Below are 21,001 nucleotides of genomic sequence, written 5' to 3' on the forward strand. Positions count from 1 at the left end.
GCATGTTCTCAGGGTTCATCCATGTTGTAGCCTGGGTCAGTACTTCCTTTTTATGGCTGAATAATATTTCATTGAATGGATATACCAGTTGGTTCCTTCATCGGTTGATAGATATTTGGATTATTTTTGCCTTTTGTTTATTGTAAATAATGCTGCCGTAAACATTCCAGTACATGCTGTTGTGTGAACATCTGCTTTCAGTTCTTCTGGATGTATCTCCAGGAGTGGAAGGAATTGCTGGGCTGTGTGGTAATAATTCGATGTGTGACTTACTGGGGAGCCACCAGACTCAATCCACGACATCTTTGTCACCTGTCGATGGCTGTGTGGGGACAGCGCCCGCAGATGTTGCTTTAGCCCAGCTCTTAAGACCAGAAGGCTGTTCTCCTTCCAGCCCGCATTGTTCTATTCTAAAATCATCACATGTAGCCCCTCACCCTCCACTTCTGCCCAAACCCCACAGCACGCCATGAAGACAGGCTGGGAATCAGCACAGGGCCGCTCGGGGAGATGCCAAGGGAAGAAGCAAGGAGTGCAGGCACGGACTGTCACTTAAGTTGACAGTACGGAATATTCCTTTGCTAAGGGGCAAGCCTCCCTTGTAGAACCGTCCCATTTTACAGGCTGTCTGGCCACTTTCCCTTTGGGATGAACTTCATGGGCTGGGCATGCTTCAGCCCTACAAGGATCTCAACCAATTGCGCCCAGCATTTATGAGTGTTTGGGGTTGGGAGAGTTGTGGTGCTGGGAGGGAACAGTTCGCAGAGCAGGGGACAGGAGGCCTGCATACCACGCTAGCGCCGCCAGCCCCAAGAGCAGCCTCGCTAGAAGTGCAGGTGCGGCCCGGCAGCACCAGGGGAGCGTGCCCACATGCCCCCCGCAGTGTGGGAGCCCGGTATGGCCCCTCGCCGCCCTCCGGGGACTCACATTCTAGAAGTGGAGACCAGTACGTGTGCTGAGGCTGCCTAGACAGGCCAGCAGAAATGCTTCCTGCCCTGCCCAGTGCGGGGAGAAGCAGACTGGAGCTCGGGTTCTCTGTGGCTTTTTCTCTCCTGCAGCCCCCACTCCGGGGGCTCATTTACAAGGTGAAGTTGGGCTGTTGTTACCTTGTTCTCCGTTCTACAATAACCACTTGCTCTTCCATCTCCCACCAGCCTCAACCCTGCACCAAGAGTGCAGAGCAGATACCAGAGATGCCCAGAGCCCGAAAGAGGAAGGAAGAGTGGTCAGGGGCCACTCTCTGTGGACACTGAAGTCAGGGCTGGGGAGGGGCTGGAGTCAGAAGAAGCCTATTGAAGGTAGCATGATCCAACGGTACGAACACAAGAACATGGGGGTGGCTGGTCAGTCCCATCCCCTCCCTCTGTGTTTGGAATGTGGCCCTTTTAGAGCCATTTCCTGAGGACTTTGAGGCCCCCAGGTGACTCTAGAACCCATTGCATGCACCCTACAGTACCGTGGGGTGGGGGGCACAGACGCAGAAAGTGGAAAGAGCCTGTCCCCAGCAGTGCACTGAGGGAAGGACACATGCCCACCATGAGGCAAGGGCAAAGGGGAGGCCTCTGCCAGAGTCAGAAGGGGGACGTCCCCAGGGGTATGATTCCAGCTCAGAGGGACCCAGAGGCGGTGCCGGGTGGACCAGAGGGCCCAGGAGGCTGGCTGACTAAGCAGGGGAAGGTGCAGCCTCTGGGTCCTAGAAGCGTCTCCAGCCACAGGCAGGGCTGCAGTGCGGGGGGCTCTGCCTGCCCTGGGCCAGCACAATGGTGGGGACTGGGAGCGCAGGGCCGCACCCCTAGACCCCGCCCAGCAGCCCTGGCTCCCCCAGGAGCGGAGTCGTGCCTGAGTCACTGCCGCTGGTGGACTCTATTTTTATGTCCAAGTCTGCTTAAAAATAGCGGTCTAAGCCAAGGTTTTAGCTGCAGCTGACAAGACATTAAGTATTAGACACCTGATGCCCGCAAGTGAGAACCACGGCTCTCTTCCTGCTGCACCGTCTGCCCCCGGGGCAGACCCAGGGGGAAAGCAGGTGGCAGAGGGGCATGAGGAAGCCTGGCAGCGTGCGGGCAGGTGCGTCCGAGGGGCCGCGCCTCCTGTGACAGGGCCCCGCGCGCGTGCCGGGAAGGCGCCTCGCTCGCACCTGGGCACCTGGGCACGTGGTGCGCCGCCAGCCTGCCCAGCGCCTGGGATCCGGGCCCACGCCGCAGGCCCTGCTCCTCGCGCCTCTGGCTCCGAGAAATCCGAGGGGCGCGAGCCGCGGCGTGGGGGTGTGCCAGCACACGGGAGGTGCCCGCCGCTTCGCACACGTTTCTCGGCTCGGCAGATGGGCGGCGGCCCGCGGCAGGTGCACCCGCACTGGGGGGGGGGGGGGGGGGGCGGGGAGGCCGCTACCGTGAGGGCCTTCGGAAACCCCGAGTGGGAGAGGGCCGCCCAGGGTGCTGGGGAAGCAGGAGTCAGCCCCAGTTCTCCCGGCCGGGCCGATGGCGGGCAGGACTGCCAGAAGAGCTTTCTCTCGCCAGCGAGAGCACGCAGGCAAGAATCTCCCGTCCGCACCCCTTCCCGGACGCGCCTCCCAGGGCTCCCTGTTGCAGCCACAGACGGCTGATCAGTAGCCCCGAATCAGAAGCCCGTGCCCCTCCCGACGAGCCCCCTGCTGACCTCTAACGCCCAAGTGACTGGGTCCCTGCCTCAGGCCAGAGCCCCGGTGGCTCTGGTTCGAGTGCATTCTGCGGGTGCAGGCCCAGGCCGCAGCGCCAGCCCTGCTCTCTGCCGGCTCTGGCTTGAGGCTGCAGCCCAGCCCCGGCCTCTGCTGCCCTCTCCCTCTCCTGGGGCACCGCCTGTGCCTGTGGCCCCTGGGCCACCCACCAGGCCTTGGGGAGCTGGGCAGATGCGGGCCCCAGGGGGTGCCAGGGCCATTTACCCCACTCTGGCCGCCTGCTAACTGCCTGCTGGTCTTTCTCTTTTTGGTTCTTCCAGTGAGAAGCGCTACCTTCAAGTCAACGTCACCAACCCCGTGCAGTGCAGCCTGCACGGGAAGAAGTGCACGGTCTCCGTGGAGACGCGGATCAACCAGCCGGAGCCCGACTTCACCAAGAACCGCTCGGGCTTCATCCTCAGCGTGCCGGGGAACTGACCGCCCACCGGGGAGGCCTCACCACCCCGTCTGACTTGCTCGCTCCCCGCTACCCCCTGCTAGAAATCAGCTCGCAAGGGTCCGCCGTGCTTGGGGCCAAGCCCCTCTTCTGCCGCCTCCAAGGCTCCTCCCCTGAGGTTTTCTTGCTGGCTTTCTGCCTTTGGTCTCCATCCTCCTCTGCCCCCACTTTCCAGTCCTCACTCAACAAACCAAAGACCCCGGTGCCCTGCCACAGACCCCTGGGCCCACACCCAGACCGCAGCTCCCCGCAGAGGCGACTTGATGTCAGCGGAGGCCCCTGCCACCACACACACACACCCCCATTGGCCAGGTCAGACCCTGACCCGGTGACTGGCACCTGACCCTGCAAGGGGTGGATGCAGTTTCCCCAACCCAAAACATGCTCCCCTGGGGGGCTTGGGGGAGATTGCTGGACATGAGCTGGGGATGTAGCCCTGCTCTCTCCGTGAGCACAGCCTGCCACCCCTTTCCCCCAAGGGGACCTGGCTCAGAGCTCCTCGGTGGAGCCCCTCTCCCCAGCAGTCAGCCAAAGCCATCAGGGGAGCAGGTTCACCTGTCGGGCTGGCCCCTCGGCCCGGAAGCCAGCGGCTGGCAGAACAGTCATGCCCAGCCTGCCCCCCGCCCGGGGCCTGCAGGCCACCTCTGCGGGAGAGAGCAGAGCAGGTGCTCCAAGGCCCATCTTCCTTAACTGCACGGCCTGGGCCCGTGGTTGTTGCACGGTGATGTGTGCAACACGCAGGGCTGCGCCTCGGGTGTGGGGTCTGCTGCGCCCACACTCACGTCGGGCACATCGATGAGAAAACGGAGTTGCAGGGGCCAGGGAGCACTCTGGGGGGGGGGTGTCTGCAAGTTATCCGACACCCCTGTTTCAGACACATTCAGAGAACAAGGACCAGGGCCGGACGGGCAGAGTGACAGAAACAGAGTGGGGGGTCCTGGCACTGCAGGCCAGGCCAGGCTGCCCCCCCCCCCCCGCCACAGCTGGGGCCCAGGGTGGGCCCAGCAGAAAGCAAGCGTGCCTCAGTGCCTTCCTGAGACCACTCTGCTCCGGAGCCTCGGCTGAGGACGTGGCCCCAAGCCTCTGAGCAGCCCGGGCCTCCAGGCCAGGAGCCTTAAAAGGAGAGACTTGGGACACTCCATGTGGGGAGGGGGCTGAGGGGGAGCCCACAGCTCGGGAGGAGACTGGCGGGAGGTAAAAGGGATGCGCTGACGTTTTCTTCACTTTCAGCCATAGACCCTGCCCACCCCTACCCCCCCGCCCCCTACCCCCATGCTCCTGAGCCGCCACCCTGACCCCACAAATCACACCGAGTGCCTGAGCGCAGCCTCCCGTGCCTGGCCCAGTGCCTGCCCGGTCACCTGGCCGGCCCGCCAGCTGGTCCCAACAGCCTGGTCTCCCCTGCACACACCCCCCACCCCCCGACTTCCCAGGGCCCGCAAAACATTTGCACCATGTGCAGTTCGCAACAAAGAATTCTCTTGGCATCCTGTCCTTAGAAACCCGTTCTCATTCTCGAAGGCTGGTCAGCTGCCTGCACCGCGCAGAGGTGCCATCAGCCTGGTTTAGCAACGGAGTTTTGCCAGTCACCTTGATACCAGTGGAACCATCCTAACTGGAACGGCGCCTCCTCTCCTTTCCACTCCTTTCCCCAAACTCCTTGCTTTACACTAGAGACGTGCACGTGTATGTTTGAGACACACCAAAACGGAACATGCCAAATGAGTGCCTTTCCGGGGCTGGGGAGGAGGGGTGGGCGGTGGGGCCCTTCCTGCTGCCTTTAGGGGTTGCCTGGGGCTCCTCAGGCTGAGGCCAGTCGACAAGCACTTTTTCCTGATGTCCTAAAAGAAGTCCCAGTGTGTGGCAACTGAAGAAGGCTCAAGCCTTTAGGGTGTGAGCTCAGCGGTGCCTACAGGGGCTGGGGGAGAGCAGGGCACAGTGATTGTATGCAATGAAGTGTTTCTCTTGATCTAATTAAATGCAGTTTTATGGTTTGCTGCGTTTATTCCTATTTTCCATTAAATTAACTTTATTTCTAGAGCATATTTTGATCTACTATTCAAGAGCAATAAAGCATTAAATCTTATTTTTAAAGGTGTCCTGCTTATCTGTAATTGAAAACTATACCCACAATTGTGACATTCCAGCTGGTAAAAAGTCAGCTGCTGTCCCAGAGAATGGGAGGGAGCATTAAGCACAAATAAGGTAAAATGGAGGATAATTTACAGGAGGCTTTTCAATGAAAATATTAGACACCCGGCGGGGAGGCGGCGGAGTTCAATCGAAGCACTTTGTTCCACCATTTTGAGGCCCTTGCGTTAGACTCAAAGTTCACTGCTCGTGTTGACCGAAATCGGAGCACGTATCTGTGAAGGACAAGCTCCGAGGCCTGCAGCGGCCTCTCCCCGGGCGGGCGGGCTGGGGACAATGGGGGTGGCAGGAGGAGCGCAAGGGATCCCGGACCTCTGGGGGCAGGGGCGAGGCAAGCGGCAGGTAAGCAAGCCCCCCCCTCCCCAGACGACAAAGCCTCCCCAGCACCCAAGGGCCGCCCGGTCACCGTCCTTGGTGGCAAAGAACATGCAGTGCAGCTTCTGTGACTCAGACCGAGGGAGAGGCCCTGAATTAAGCCAGTGGCCCCGATGACAAAGCTGACCGCACCCGAGGGGCAACCTGGGTGGCAGTGCCGTCCCGGCGTCCAGGGGTGCCTTGGGCCCGCAGCGTGCAGGCCCTAGGGAGCCTCGAGTCCACACTACCCTAGACCCTGAAGCTTAGGCTGGGGGCGGGAGCGGGCACGGACCACTGGCAGTACTGCTGGGAGGGGGCCCCCCCTTGCCACAATCGTGGCCTGGGGTGGCTGCTTATTTGGGAGCCCCGGAGGCTGGATTCCTCGCTCTTGCAAACCTGCACCGAGCTAAACTGGCAGGGCTGAGCCACGTGGACACCACTCCACAGCCGCCCGGCAGAGAGGAAGCCTCTGGGCCACGGGCGCTGAGCAGAGCCAGGCCCAGGATACGTGGGGGCAGCGGCCTCAGAGCCAAGCTCCACGAGGGAGGCTGAGGCCTGGTGCCCCTGCGGGAGCCACAGCACCAGCCCTCACCGGGCCAAGCCTGGGCCTGATTCCCCCCCCCCCGGCCCCCGCCGGCCGCAGGTCCCAGTCACCCAGCTCAGCCAAGCCCAGCCCGGGCAGCCTCTGAGGAGCAACTCCTGCCCCGCGGCCCAGCTAAACCTGAGTTGACTTAACCTGTGCTACTCTCTTAATCACCTTAACTTGAACGCACCGGTTAAGCAGAGAGCTCTCCCTGAGCCCTGCCCTCCCTTCGCCCAGCCCCTCCCCTCCCCCACGATACAAATCCAATTATGTTCCGAGCACAGGAATCATTTAGAAAAGGGGCCCCCCCAGCCTGCTCGTGAATGACAAGAGGCCTATGGAATGGATGGTCAGTGCATTTTATTTATTCAGCACAGTACAAAAATAAATAAAAATAAGGGAAAGGGAATTAAATTACAGCCAAACTGAGCTTCATGACCTTGTCAGATTATAAACCACACATACTTACAAACACACTACACATACATACAAAATGAGACAAATATAAATTAATATTAACAATACCCACGGTTTGGTCAAAGAATAACTACAGAACGAATTGCACTAAGAACCAACATACACCGCACGTGTAATTAGCAGTTTCAAATATACAGCGATGAATAATTACGAGTGGAAAAAAATGGCACATTTTCTTTTCATTGCAAGTTTAACAACTGCTGGAACAAAACTAAATTCTAATAGCTGCATGGAAAGAATATATCAACCCTTCAGGTTTACAAGAAAAAGAGAAAAACCCAAATCCTGAACTATTATTCCTGTGACTGGTTCCGTGCACGGGTGTAATGTTCACGGCCATCTAAGATTATTTTTCTTAAGACACAAAATGCTCCTGGTTCGCATGCACAAGATCACTGTCAAAGCAACAATGAAAGAATAAAGGGGTTTTTTTTTCCCCCGTAGGTTAGTTTTTTGTTTTTTTTTTTTAATTGTTGTTCTAAAAGTAGTCTTCATAGCAGCATGTCAAATGGGTTCACTGCCTGCACACTCGAGTCCATCAGCTCCTGCACCCAGGACTGACCAGCACAAGGGCGGGGAGGAGGAAGGGGCAGGCTTCACACTGGGGGGGAGCCAGAGACTGGCTTCCTTCGTCCCCCAACCACTCCTGAAATTTGCACCTCCTCCGAGAAATAAAAAAATAAATACGGAGAAAGAGAAGGAAACACACAAAACCGGAATCCTGGGGATGCAACTGAAGCGCAGTCTCAGGCCAAGTTCGGCCGCCGCCGAGAAAGAGCGACTACGGACGCGCGCCCCTCCTCTGGAGACTCGGCACCCGAACCTCCCTCTTCCGGGCCGCCAGGGCCTGCTGCCCCCACAGGCCTCCTACCTCAGGTCACACGTGGCGGCAGGATCTGCACAGACGGGCTGTGTGACAACTCCAACCGAGAAGAGGCGCGGCAGCGGCGGCAAAGTCTGTGCCAGCAACCTTCCAGCAGGTTCCTTCCAGCTCCACATCAGATTATCTGGCAGTCCCGGGAACGGAACGGCTCAGGCTCAGCGTGGGCCCGAGGCGCAGCTGGGGCAAACGGATCCCAGCCTGGGCAGGCCCTCCCCCTCTTCCCCAGGAACACCCGGGCCCGCGGCTTGGCTCCAGGCCTCTTACACCAGGACCTCCGTTTCACAGCTTTCTCTTGTTCGTGTGAATTTCAGTAGTGCTCGTGCTGAAACCAGCAGCCACCTGGAACCTAACCCTATGTCAAAGGACCCTCTGCCTTCCCCCAGCCCCCTATTCCAGCACTCCCCGGGAAGGGGAGGGGGGGCATGGGGACTGGAAGAGAGAATTCCCCAGAGCGTCTTCACATTGGTCTTTGTTCCCCAAAGCTGGAGTGATGGGCCACGGAGGGAGGCTCGCTCCCTTCTCCCAGTCCTCTCCCAAGTCCCAAGCCACCAATCTGGGAGAATCAGAAAGGAAATTGATTAAGTACACATCGTGTGTTTTCGCAGCCACTAGGGTAAGGTGGAAACCCAAACCAGCAACTGCAAATGATCAGGTGCAGAATCAGCAGGCTTCCGAAGCAATCAGGAGCGCTACTCCCGTCTTGGAATTGTCTCCAAGATCCAGTGGTCTCACTGGGCCTTGCCGGGCAAGGCTTCGTCTTCAGAAGAAACTGAACTGTTTGGAAACAGCTTGAAATGAACAGGGGTGGGGACAGGGGGTACATCATTACCACATCGCCCTGATCCCTGACGTCACCCCCCACCCCGGCTCTGCGGAACGAATGTCATGCACCGGCAAGAGGCCTTAGCCCTCAGGTGGGCACCGGCTGGTCTCGGGCACGACAACCCCACCCGCCCAGAAGGCAGGCTGTTGGTAATGGGCACCTGCAGCTGCCCTGGCCTTCGCCACGGGGTGAGTAAGCTGCATTAGTCAAATGAAAGGTTCACCCAGGAAAGGAGCTGTCCCTACCTGCACCCTACCCCTTTAGCTGGGACCCAAAATCAAAGAACTTAATGAGTCAAACCAGCTCCTTAACCCAACACTGCCAACACAGCTGGGAGCGGGGGAGCAGGGGGCTAGGGGGCAAGGTCCATGTCTTCACTAAAGGAAAGCCCTTCTCCCTAAAAAAGAAAAAAGAGCAAACCCAGGTGGTGCATTGTCAAACGACAGACCCCAATCTTTGTGCCAGGCCAGCTTCTCCTCGACTGAAGAGTTGTCCCAGGGTGGCGGGCACCTTGCCTCACAACCCTCCTCGTGGCTCGGTCGGGGTGGCCAGCTCCACAGGCCTCTGGGAGAAGGTATGACCCAAAACAAGAGCCAGGAAAGGACCCCCAGACAGGAAGGCCAGTCGCTCCCTGGGCCAACCGGCCAGAGGCCCCTCTCCGGCTCCCGTGCCAGGAGCAGTGGACGGCCTCACCCGCCCCAGTCCAGCAAGGGCACAGGCGGCAAGAGGACGCTCAGTCCCCTGAATCCCCCAAAGTTGAGAGGTCAGCGGCCCGGGTGGCTCTGGATACATCTTCTGGGGGTTGCACAAGGTTTGGGAGTTCAAAAGCGCCCAGAGTTCTTGGCAGGGCTGAAGAAAACCCCAAGGAGGGAAGGTGGGAAGGGAGAGGCCCTCGGTGGCTTTGCTAGACACATATTGTACACAGAATCTGATTTGCTTAATAATAAATTTTTAAAAATGAACTGAATCCTTGAGCCATGATGCGGGCCACGGGGCTCACCGATCGAGCCCGAGGAGGAGCCGCTTCTTGTCCTCCTGACCACTCTCGTTCTTCAGGTCGGAGAACACCTGTGTGAAGTAGTGTGGGTCGGCGTTGATCTGCAGCATCTTGGAGCTCATGAGGTTGATGACGGAGAGGCAGCGGTCCCAAAAGGCCTCCTTGCAGCTCTCCACCAGGAAGGGCTTGAGCGGGTAGGAGATCTCGTTGCCCATGTAGGAGTAGGAGAGGTACAGGCAGGTCAGCAGGATGGCCTGGAGCTCGTGGTCCGAGCCCACCTCCGACGAGATGACGTCCCTGCAGAGCATGTAGAGGAAGACCACGTTGGCGGGTGTGATGAAGCCCTGGTCCTGCCAGCCCTGCAGGAGCAGCGAGCGGTCCACGCTGCGCAGCCAGAGCACAGGGTCCGTGGGGGACAGGTGCTTCAGGCGGTAGCACCGGCGGCACAGGAACTCGCCCAGGCAGCGCAGCAGCTCGCTCGTCGACGCCTGGACGATGACACGTTTGGGCGTCCCTGCGGAGCTGAGGGCAGGGTGCGGGGCCTTCTTGACGGAGGAGGAGACCCCCCCGGTCTGGGAGCCCGAGAGCTGGCCGGCAGGGGGTGCGGGCGGCTGCGCCGGTGGGGGCTGGGCGAACGTGGACAGGTTGGCGCACGACAGCGACTTCTTCAGGTTCTCATTGTTGAGGTGCGTGATGTTGTTCTGGTAGCTGCTGTTCGGCTGCACCTTCTTGGAGTTCTTCTTCTTGGCCGACACGGCCACGATCCTCTTCCAAGGCAGCACGGAGATGATGGAGTGCCGCTTCAGGTTCTTGTCCTTGGCGTTCTTGCTGTTCTGCACGGCCGTGTAGTGGCCCACCGTGGCCGCGCCATCCTCAAACAGCGTGGCCTTCCGGTAGCTGGGGGACAGGGACAGCACCGTGCCCATGGTGCCGCTGCGCGCCGGGCGGGGGCCCGCGCCCCTGCGCGCCCAGCCTGCCGGCCGGAGGCACAAAACACCTCAGCGAGCCCGCGGCGGCCCCGGGCAGGAGGCAGGAGCACTCCCGGCTCCCGGGCGCGTGCTGCCCCTTCGGATCTGCGTGGAAAACAAGATGGTTCTCAGCACCAGGCGGGGCTCGGTGCCGCGCTCCTCCACCCGGGCCAACGCGGCCCCCGCGGACTTGGCCCCGGCCCCGCGCCCCCGCGCCGCAGCCCGGCCGCCTCCACTGCGGCACCCCCCGCCCGCCTGCCGCGGCTGCTGCGGTCTGGACGGCAGCGGGAGGGGCCCGGGCGCCGGCGGAGGCGGCCGGGGCGGGGAAGGGTGGGGGGGATTGGGGGACCCCTCCTCGACACCGCGCGCGGCCCCGACCCCGGCCCCGGCTCCTCGGGGGCAGCGGGCGGCCCCGAGGCGCAGGCTTACCCGGCAGGCGGCGGCGGCTCCTGCGCTCCGCGCCCTCCCTCCGCAATGCGCGCCGCGGCTCGGGCCCGCGGTCCCGGCGCTCGGCGGGGCTCGGCGGGGCTCGCGCTCGGCGGCGGCGGCGGCGGCGGCTCCGGAGCTTCTGTCCAAGGTTCTGCAGGCGCCGCGGCCCCGCCCCCCGCCGGCCGCCCTCGCCGCCGCCGCGCTCCCGTCCCCGCTCCCGCCCCGGCGCGCACCTCAGCGGCCTCCCTGTCGGGGGCGCGCGCGCGCGAGGCCCACGCGCCGGCCCGGCCTGGCCTGCTCCTGCCTGGGAGCCGGGCCGCCGCGGTCCTCAGCGCCACCCCCGCGCGCGGTGCGGGCAGGGATGCGGCCGCGAGCCCGAGCGCCTCTACTCGCCGCACCCCATCTAGGACCCGGACTCGGGCGGTGGCGGCGGGTACCCGCGGCGCCGGCCCCGCCTCGCCTCTCGGGGCCGCCCCTCCCGCACCGCTCGCCGCCCGCTCTGCGCCGTCGCGCCAGCAGCCGCCAGGCCGCGTGAGAGTCCCCGGCGCCCCGCGCAGCCGAGCTAGGGCCGGGCGGGGGGCGGGAGGGGGCGCGCCGGGGGCGGGGCCGAGGGCCGAACCCGCCCGCCGCCCCGCCCAGACACGTGCTGCCTTTGTTCCCGCCGCGGCACCCGCAGCGGCGGGCCGCGGGGGCGCTCTCGGCCGCGTCCCCGCCCTGGCGACGCGCGGCCCGCCCGAGCTGAGGCTGCCGCGCGAGAAGCTATCCACGGAGGCCGGCCGGGGCCCCGAGATTCCTTTTTCCATTAACATTCTCGTCCGGCGGGGAAGAAGCTAGGTACTCGAGGAGGAAGGCCCTGAGCCGGGGAGGGGCGGGGGGAGGGTGGGAGGCGGAAGCCTTTGCTGAAGCCACTCGCATCCGGATGGACTGTCCCATCGACTTTCACGTCTCCCCCTCCGGGGCCTCTATTCCCGCACCTCAGGTAAAGGGCCGGAGCCCGGGTAAATAGAAATCCAAGCCAGAGAGGCGTAGGCAGTTCTGGGCTGGTCCACAAAACAGAGACTGGCTTTCCCACACCCACCTGGCCGCTGTGGGCCGCTGCCCCAGAGACGGGCCAGTCCTTCACAAATCTGACCTCGACATTTCCACTGGCCCTTTTATCAGTTACAGTAAAACTGAAGCCACTGCTCTTCCAAACCAGCCTCTGATCCTCTGATTCCAATGTTTTTCATGCTAACCATGTACCATTTGAAGATCTGGTGCCAAGTTGTAAAATTCTGACTCTAGTAAGAACTGTTCCTCTCACAGACAAGAATTCACATCCTTCACAAGAGCCATTCTTCATTTGTTTTTCTTTTAGTTGGTTCTGGAAACTGATTGAGTTGCCCACAAACCAGAGAAACAGAAGATTCAAACCCTATCTTAATCCAGATTATCATCTCTGGACCAAAAGATAAGGAAGCAGTAATCCAGATTAACTATCCAATTCCTGGCCTCCTGGCCACTCCAGGCTGTCAACCTGGGCCCGCTCTGCCAGTGCTGCCCACAGCCCTACACAGGACAGTGCTGCTATCGAGTCAAAGTACTAGAATGCGTATATGTACTACCCAGCCGTTTCTGTCAATAGTGGCAAGTGAAAGCTTTAGGGACTTTGGTGACCACATAATGGAAAATGCATTGTTCTGTATGCAGATGGCTGCTTGTGAAACATCCACAGCAGCTGTCATCTTAACTTAGATGAAAGCCGGCCCTTTGCTCAACGGGGCCCTCCCTCCCGATGTTCCTCCGTGTACAACCTCAGCCTGCTCTTGAAATGGAGCGGTCCTCAACCCTCCTTCCCTATTAGTAAGGAGCTTGAAGAAGTAATCTATTCCAGGTCCCCTGGCCCAATGACTCTCTTTCTCTCCAAGGCAAAGCCTTTTTCCCTCCAGCCCCTGGTGGAGAGGCCCAGCTCCCAAGTAGGCCTTTGTCCATACTGCCTCTCAAGGTCCCCTTCAGATTCTGGTGTTGAGCAAAGGTTAAATGCTTTCCATTTCACAAAATATGCCTAGATTTCGAAGCCTGTAAGCCTCCCCTTAGATCCACCCTGGTACCTGTACCTACAAATTTCAGTTTCAGCTATTCTAATTCATGGCAGGCAGTACCAAGGTCCACTTTACCCCACTTGATTTCCCAAACCAAAGCAGCAGGTACTTGCCCGGACCTTTTCCAGGCTGGCCACACTCTGGTATCCTCTCTTGCCATTGTCCAGCCAGCCTTCCCTAGCACCTTCAAAAAGAGCTCTTTGCATTACTACCTCAGCCTCCTCACACTTGTCAAAGGCAAAGCCATGTTTGCAGCACAACATGAACGAAATGTGCACTGGCAGCCCACTTGCGATTGTGCCTGAGGAAAGGGGTTGTCTGGAAGTCCTGTCCACCCCCCCCTGCCGTGTCCACTGTTTCAAGGCACCCACCACCACCACCACCACCCTAAAGCTCCTGTCACAGCTCCAGTGCAAGGCAAGGAAGAAAGGGCAATATTCTGCCGGAAATGGCAGAATCAAGGCCCAGAATGCAGACCCAGCTCAATGAAGCGGAGCTGTTTTCTTCCCAGTCCTCTTCAGAGAACTGCAGGAAAGCACTCCAAACCCCACCATCGATCAGCCTATTGATCCTATAGCCTATCTCTAGCTGCCAGAAGGGCCAGCCTGCTTGTTATCTGCACTGTTGGGCTGATATGCCCATGTGTCACCAGAGAATCCCTGTCCTCTGCATGGCCCCATCCCCATACCACCCTGAGAAAGAGAAGACAAGGCTCTGGCCAGCTACCTTCCAGAAAGGGCTCCAAATAAAGCAAGGCTAAGCCCTGGCTTCTGAGGCAGCCATGCTTTGTTCCTTCAGGGATCACAGAGCAGCATCTAGTGGCCCTTCTGGGCAGCACAGATTATATAACTAGCACACAGCAGTGCTCCAGAGCCAAGCGCCTCAGCCTCTGCTCCCAACACCAGTGCTGTCTCATCAGCACACAAAGCTGTGGCACATGAGGGCTGGTGCCAGGAAGGGTCCCTAGGTGAGGAAGCCAGGCCCAGGCCAGCCTCTGCGCCACCCGACCCCCTCAGCTGTGCCCAGACCCAGCTCCCTTGAGGCCAGCGAGGGAAAGCAGCCCTGGAGGTCTAGAGCAGCACCATCCAAAAAAATATAACGTGGGCCACAAATGCAAGCCACATAGGTATTCGAATATTTTTGAGTAGCCACATCATAAAAAAATAAAAAGAAACAGGTGGATTTTAATAATATATTTTATTTAACCCATTATGCTCAAAATATTTCACATATATATAAAAAAAATTGAGCTATTTTACATTTTTTTTTCATACTGTCTTTGAAGTCTGGTTTGTTTACATTTGCAATGCAGCACACTTGGAACTAGCCACATGTCAAAGGCTCCACAGCCACGTGTGGCCAGTGCCTGCACAGTGGTCAGCACAGGGCTAGAGGAGGTCGTCAGACCCGCAAAGGGAGCAGAGGAAGGGCTGCTGCCGACTGAGCCCCTCGGGGCAGCCCTAGGCTTGGGGAACCCCCCCCTTCTCCAGCTACAGGGCTGGATGCCTTGGGGATAGTTCTTACAGTCCCTTAGCGAAGCAAAATTCTTCCTGCAAGTGCAACTATAGGACTATAGAGAGACTCTACAAAACTGAAACAAAGTAACAAAGTGGCTGGGACTGGAGTGGAACTGGCGGTGTGGCGGTGAGAGCTCCCCCCTCACCCCTAGTTGGCCTCAGTGCCCCTCAGAAGAACCACTGCCAGGGTCTGAGGGGCAGAATGAAAATCACTGCTTTTGAAGGTTTCAACTAAAAACAAAACCACAACTGAGTGTCAGGACTCTCCAGGCACTTGCACTGGTATGACTGCATACAACCCTCACACCACGATTCCCCACCGAGGAAGCAGCAGAGGCTCTTCCAGCCCAAACCCCCTGTCCTCACTGGACCATGTTGCCCTGGAAAAACAGAAGGATCCCTGCACACCACTTCCCATTTCAGACCTTACCGACCAACCTTCTTATCCAAATCCCTCCACTTTACCCCAGATCTAAAGGTCTCATGAAGCAAATGAGGTACCAGAGCTTTGGCCGGTCTAGAAGGCTACAGAGCTGTGTGGACTTGATCAGAAGCCCTCCAGCACTCAAGAAAGGACACTTTTTGAAAAAAAAAAATTTTATTGGAACTCATCTGAACATCAGATATACCTGGTGTTGGTTAGCAAGAACCGTTTGTACATTTGATATTGATGGTGCCAAAACCAAAACAGTGACTGGACATGATGGGGAGAAATGTTGAGAACAAAAACCTGATTTTGGAGAGGAAAGTAAAAGCCAGTCAGATTCAGTGAGGATGCAAAACCTGGTACAACAAAATCCTTTTACAAAATATAAATTTATTACGAAAACCTGGAAGGATAATCTGAGAAAGGGAAAGAAAGAGAAAAGGAGGCCAGCAGGAAGGAGGCATGAGAGGAGGAGGAAAAGAGAAGACAGATGAGAGGAGGCAGAAATATAGCTGGGCACGACAGAGGTGCAGAAGCTTACCTGCCCAAATGGCACGAAAGCTTCTCTATGTGATCTCATCATAAAACAAAGCATGCTGAAATACAATGCTCTACCTCCCAGCCGTTTGGTTTCTAAGAGGTAAATAAAGCAGCTCCCTGGGAGGGGGACATGAGGTTGCTTGAAAACCCAACAACAAAGGTTTAAAAAAAAAAAAAAAAAAAAAAAACAAGAAAAAAAGAAAGAAAACCCACACCCCACAGTCTCATTTCCAATGTTCACTTGTTTAAAAAAAGACTAAATCCATCTGACAGCGGGAGGAGGAGTGGGACAGGGAGAGAAGCCGATGGATTTCAGACAGCCTGACTCCCCTAGACGGGAAGGAGGGAGGAAGAGAGACATGGGATGGTTTCCTGGTTGAGAGGGGAAAGAGAAGGGACAGAGAGAAGAGCAGAGAAGGGCAATTAAAACACTGACATCTAATCTAGTTTACTGTGTTAAAAAGAGCCACATGCACAGCAGGCCCCCCAAGGGCCCACACTGCTCCCGTGTGGCGCCGGTGGACACTAGCTCCTGGCCTCGTCCCCATTCCTCCACAGGCCGGCGCGGAGCTGTGCAGGGGCGGCGGCGGCGGCGGGCCCTCTGGCCAGTCTGCTGGAGCCATTGTTGGGGGGGAGGGCGGGTGACAGGCCATGTGGCAGGGGAAAGAACACCGAAACACCTCGTTTCAAATAAAAAAGAAAATAGCAGTCTATACACAGTTGTTTGTTTTGGTTCAGTACAAACAGAATAAAAAGTCGTTGCTTTGATGGTCAGGCAAACACCCAATTCTGAAGAGGAGGAGAGGTGACGCCCAGCAGGTGGATTAGGAGCCCCAGTGGTTGGCGGGGCGCCTGGCTTTGTGGCCCTCTCCCCGGAGGCAGAGAGCACAGCTTTAGGTAGTGTAAGCCTTTTTCCTTTTATTTAGAATAACCTTTTTTTTTTTCTTTTTCTTTTTTTTTTAAGCAATTTCCCCACTCCCAAGTTGGGCCAGTAAAGATTACATGAAAACTGGCACACCTATTGGCTGGAATACAGATGCACCAAATTAGGATTTAAAAACTTTCCGAGCGAAAAGTAGAACAAAAAGAAAAAAGAATCTCCTAGCATTTTCCCCAAAGGTTTCACTCTCCCGCCACACACACTCTCCAAAGGACCGCTACAGATCCAACTCTGCAAGAGAAGACAGAGCAGTGTCATTCAGGGAAGCTTCGAGGCCACCCAGATGCTTTCAGTCTAGAAGGCAGAAGACGGCGCTGCCCGGGCCCGGGGCCCGGAGCCAGCACTCACCTATGTCAGCTTCTTGGCTTTGTTGTAGAGGGAATCCACTACTTTACTCATGTTCTGAATTGTTTCCAGAGCAGCTTCGTAAGTTTTATCTACTGGGGGTTCATCAAAAATAATCAAGACACCCTCCCCCTGGTCCAAGATCCCTGCAGGAAACACAAGGGCAACCCAGGTAAAAGAAGGGATTAGACAAAAAGGCACTTGAGAAGCAGCCCACTCCCTAGCTGCCTCCCTTTCTCCAGAAAGGAGGAGAACCAGAAATCATCTCTGTGTTCTATTTGGGCATGTTTATTATGCTCTCTCATCACAGGGATAAGAAGGGCGACAACCGTAGGGAGCTACCAGGTGAAACAAATGGAACATCTCCTTTCAAGATAAACAAGAATGTGATGTGTCAACCACTTCACCACTGTTACTCACCATGAAATTTCTTGTCAAGAATCATCTGTGACAATTTCCTTTCCACGTCGGCCTAAAATCAAAGCACATGATTAAAGGGACGGGTATCCACTAGTCAAAGATCACACTGACAAGAAAGTTCTGTAAATGAATTGTAAACCAAACAGCAACAATGTAACTCAAGCTCTGAGCTCACGGTCCCCATTCCACACTATGAAGTTTGAGGACTTTCCAACAAGGCCCATTGAGTGGAAATGCTACCCGCCTCCACATGGCCCTTTCCCCGTCCCTGCTCCCAAGACAAGCTCAGGACTCCTTACCTTGGAGAGTTTGATGAGGCTAGATATGTGTTCAATCTACAAGAAAAGGCAGAGAGACAGTGACACTGAGAGTCCTACTTCCGCCTCTAACCTGGGGGCAGGGTGGGGCTGGGATTGCCGAGTCCGCTGAAACCCAGCCGAGCATCTCCCCGGGGCAGACTCTCTTTGGTCAGGCTCAGGCCTCTCGTGCTCTGTCCGTCTGCCTGCCTGCCTCTCATCACTAGACAATACACACTCCTGTCCCACACCCCTGGAACACAGATGTCTACCACATGCACAGTGACTACAGAAGCAAGGAGCGGACTGCACTTGGGACAAGCAGGGGCAATCTCACCAGCCTCCACCCCACAGCTCGCCCTCAACTCTTGTTCTATGTCAAGAAAAGCCCAAGCCTCTTGCCCACCAGACAGTCTTGGAAGCAAGTTCCTATTCTGGATAGGTGTGGGAAGGGAGGGAACTAGAGAGGATGCCTAGCCAGAGAAGAACTAGAGTCCCCAGGAGGGTCCTTACCTGAACTCGGGAAAAAGGCTCAATGACTCGGATCAGGTTCTGTTCCAGTAAGTTATCATACAACTTGGCCAAGTGTGTACTGATGATTGGATCATCCCGGAGCTCTGCCCGATAATCTGTCAGGGCCTGCCAAGAAAGACGGTCACAGAGATTGGCACAGAGAAGCATGTGAAGCCACGCCACCACCCCTGGCTTCCTAAGTAGTCTGCTGGACCTTGTAAACACATGGGTGACTCAAGTTCTAGAGGATTTGAGATGAAAGAGTTATGACAGAAGGCAGAAGAAAAGAAACACCAGGAACTAAAAGATGGAGCCCTTTCTAGGCACCATCTTTCTGTTGGAAAGCCTCCCGTTGACAGCCCAAACCATGTAAGCCCCAAGAACAGCTCAGCTTGAAAGCCAAATCCACTACACAAGCAGTTGTCCCCAGGTATCCCACAGAGCAAAGAGGGTATCCAGGAAAAATAAGGGGGGGAAAAAAAAGAATTCTGAGGTTAAATAATGGGAAATGCTTGGGGTGCCTGGGTGACTCAGTCAGTTAAGGGTCTGACTCTTCATTGTGGCTCAGGTCATGATCTCAGGGTCGTTGAGATCGAGCCCCATGTCGGGCTGGGCATGGAGCCTGCTCTCTCCCCCTCTGCCCTTCCCCCTCTGTGCCTGCGAGCTTGCTCGCTCTCTCTCTTATAAAGTAAGAAATAAAAAATAATGGGAAATGCTGAATCCCACAACTGGCTCGTGGACTTTTACAAGCACATCAACATAGAGTTGGGCAGTTAACAGAAAGCAAAACACCAATTTTATTTAGCCCTCGTGTTTCCCACGCCCTTACCCCAAGGAACCCCTACTAATAGAAGTGTCCCATCAAACATCCCAAACTTTAGGATAAAATTATCTAGTCTATTTTGTTTATTCATGTATATAATTTATTTTGAGAAATGGTCTCAATATCCAGCCTGTCAGCTGTACTATAAGGTGTTAAGAGAAGCAAGCAAATCATGCCAAGTAAGGAAGTGAAATTGGCAAGAAAGCTCAACGAAGATGATGAATCTCGGGGACAGCCAGAGCCAAATGGTCTAGCCTCCGTCCACACTAAGTTTTTCTTCCTAGATCTACGTTTGTTTTTATTAAATTGGTCATTAAACTCAGAGAAGAGAGGCTCAGAAGAGAATATACAAGTCTCACTCTACTGCTCAAGCATGTTTTCCTCCCATTTCCAACCTTTGCTAACAATGAGTAAAAGTCACAGGAGGCAAAGCGAGCCTGGAAGGTCAACCTCAGGAAGTGTCTTTTGGTCCGTTTGCACACATCAAGACTTCTCTTTTGCCCCCAGAGAAGCAGAGTTGGCATTTCTGGAGCCGAGGAACAAGTGGCAGGGCTGGTGTTGATCCCTGACATGTGAGCTGGGGGACTTCCGGCACCCTCATTGAGCCCCCGCTCCCTCAACCATAAAATGCAGAGAAGGGGTATGCTGTGAAAAATCAAGGTGAAAAAAGATGAAAGAACAATTTTTTTTAAGATTTTATTTATTTGAGAGCAGAGCAAGAGAGAGAGAGAGAGAGAGAGAGAGCATGAGCAGGGGGAGGGGCAGAGGGAGAGGGAGAGAGAGAAGCAGACTCCCCAACGTGGGGTTTGTTCCCAGGACCCTGAGATCATGTCAGACGCTTAAATGACTGAGCCACCCAGGCACCCCGGATGAAAGAGCTTTTTGAAACTGAAAGGTACTATATATAAATGAGGTATTACAACTCAACAAGTTTCATTGTACAAAAGTGCTTAACTATTTCCAGACTTTGATACTGTACTGTAATTAAGACGTAACCATTGGGGAAAACTAGGTGAATGGTACACGGGATCACTGTGTACTATCTTCGAAAATTCTTGTGAAACTATAATTATTCACAAATAAAAAGGTTTTTTTAAGTATGTAAATGCCCCTCTCCTCCACCCATTCCCTACCAACCCAATACCATGCTTACCTTTTCAAAATCTGCCAGTGATCTGTTCTTGCTAGCCTGAGCCACACATTTTAATGCTTCTGTCTAAGAGTAAAGAGAAAAACAGTGACAGCGATCTACTCTGCACACTCACATCCCACCCAATAAATGTCCTAAGCAGTATGCTATGTCCACACAACTTCTGGCTGCAAGGAAGATCCCACCCCACCACTGATCTTCTTCAGAGGCCGGGGAAGAAGAGCTAGAACACCACCACTGTGTCCCAACCAATCTCCCTTTGAAACCTGAAATGACTTAAAAATACTAGAAAATAGGAAGTTAAAAAGAAGAAAAAGAAAAAAGGCCCTTATATAGCATTCTCCCAAGATAACAAGCTAAAAGAAAAAATGACCAGAGAACTGTGATCTCTTTCCCCCTCCTCCAAGACTCCTTATCCCCAAAGCCCACAAACTCTTTCTTGCCCTTAGCCTCAGGTCGTACCTGTGCTTCATCAAGTCTTACTCCGCTAGGTGTGGTACAGAGCCTGAGCCAGGGTCTACTTTCATCAGGGTTGAGCCACCCATATTACACTCAATGTTAAAATGCCACAGAGAGGGATGCCTGGGTGGCTCAGTCATTTAAGCAACTGCCTTCGGCCGAGGTCATGATCCCACGGTCCTGGGATCGAGTCCCACATCAGGCTCCTTGCTCAGTGGGGAGCCTGCTTCTCCCTCTGCCTGCCACTCCTCCACTTGTGTTCTCTGACAAATAAACAAAATCTTCAAAAAAAAAAAATGCCACAGAGGGAGGAAGGTACAATCAGTTGTTGAGGTCACCTTCTAACCTGGTTATAAAAGGCACCTCACCAAGCTACCAAGTCTCCACTCAGCAACAAATCTACAATCTTTCTGGGAGTCTGTCCTGACACCTGCTGGAAAGCTGTCATCAAGGTACAAAGGACCAGAAGGAGCTCTTCTGGTACCAGCCTATGCACCTACATAAGGATGGTGTGTGTTACATTGCAGACTTTGAAATGGTGCAAAACTAATCATTAATGTAGTCTGTCTCGGCCTTTGTCCCATAGACAGACAAATGTCATAATGAGAAAAGCCTGGAACTAAGAGCCAGATAACCCAAGTTTAAAGTCTGGCTCCACCGTTTAATAGTTATCTGA

General features: G+C 55.8%; 3 protein-coding genes across 3 annotated transcripts in view; 1 reads left to right on the forward strand and 2 right to left on the reverse strand.

Annotated features, from left to right (window-relative positions):
* MYO1D (myosin ID) overlaps positions 1-4,143 on the forward strand; it is a 354,208-nt gene extending 350,065 nt beyond the window's left edge. Inside the window, exon 23 of the mRNA XM_032429253.1 lies at positions 2,974-4,143. Within this exon, the coding sequence (XP_032285144.1) occupies positions 2,974-3,130 (157 nt within the window). The 3' untranslated portion in view covers positions 3,131-4,143. The remainder of the gene's footprint in view (positions 1-2,973) is intronic.
* A 2,467-nt stretch (positions 4,144-6,610) lies between these two features.
* On the reverse strand, positions 6,611-10,892 carry CDK5R1 (cyclin dependent kinase 5 regulatory subunit 1). Its single transcript, XM_032428990.1, has 2 exons — positions 10,815-10,892; positions 6,611-10,490 (listed from the first exon to the last, which is right to left on the reverse strand). The coding sequence occupies exon 2, from the start codon at positions 10,341-10,343 to the stop codon at positions 9,417-9,419; it is 927 nt and encodes a 308-aa protein (XP_032284881.1). The 5' UTR covers positions 10,344-10,490; positions 10,815-10,892; the 3' UTR covers positions 6,611-9,416.
* A 3,260-nt stretch (positions 10,893-14,152) lies between these two features.
* PSMD11 (proteasome 26S subunit, non-ATPase 11) overlaps positions 14,153-21,001 on the reverse strand; it is a 29,262-nt gene continuing 22,413 nt past the window's right edge. The window contains exons 9-14 of the mRNA XM_032428759.1: positions 19,870-19,932; positions 17,894-18,019; positions 17,384-17,419; positions 17,085-17,136; positions 16,668-16,810; positions 14,153-16,550 (exon numbers count right to left, since the gene is read on the reverse strand). Coding sequence (XP_032284650.1) covers positions 16,668-16,810; positions 17,085-17,136; positions 17,384-17,419; positions 17,894-18,019; positions 19,870-19,932 — 420 coding nt within the window. The 3' untranslated portion in view covers positions 14,153-16,550. The remainder of the gene's footprint in view (positions 16,551-16,667; positions 16,811-17,084; positions 17,137-17,383; positions 17,420-17,893; positions 18,020-19,869; positions 19,933-21,001) is intronic.

This window comes from Phoca vitulina, unplaced genomic scaffold, assembly GCF_004348235.1.
Source record: "Phoca vitulina isolate PV1807 unplaced genomic scaffold, GSC_HSeal_1.0 scaffold40, whole genome shotgun sequence".
NCBI classification, from domain to species: domain Eukaryota; kingdom Metazoa; phylum Chordata; class Mammalia; order Carnivora; family Phocidae; genus Phoca; species Phoca vitulina.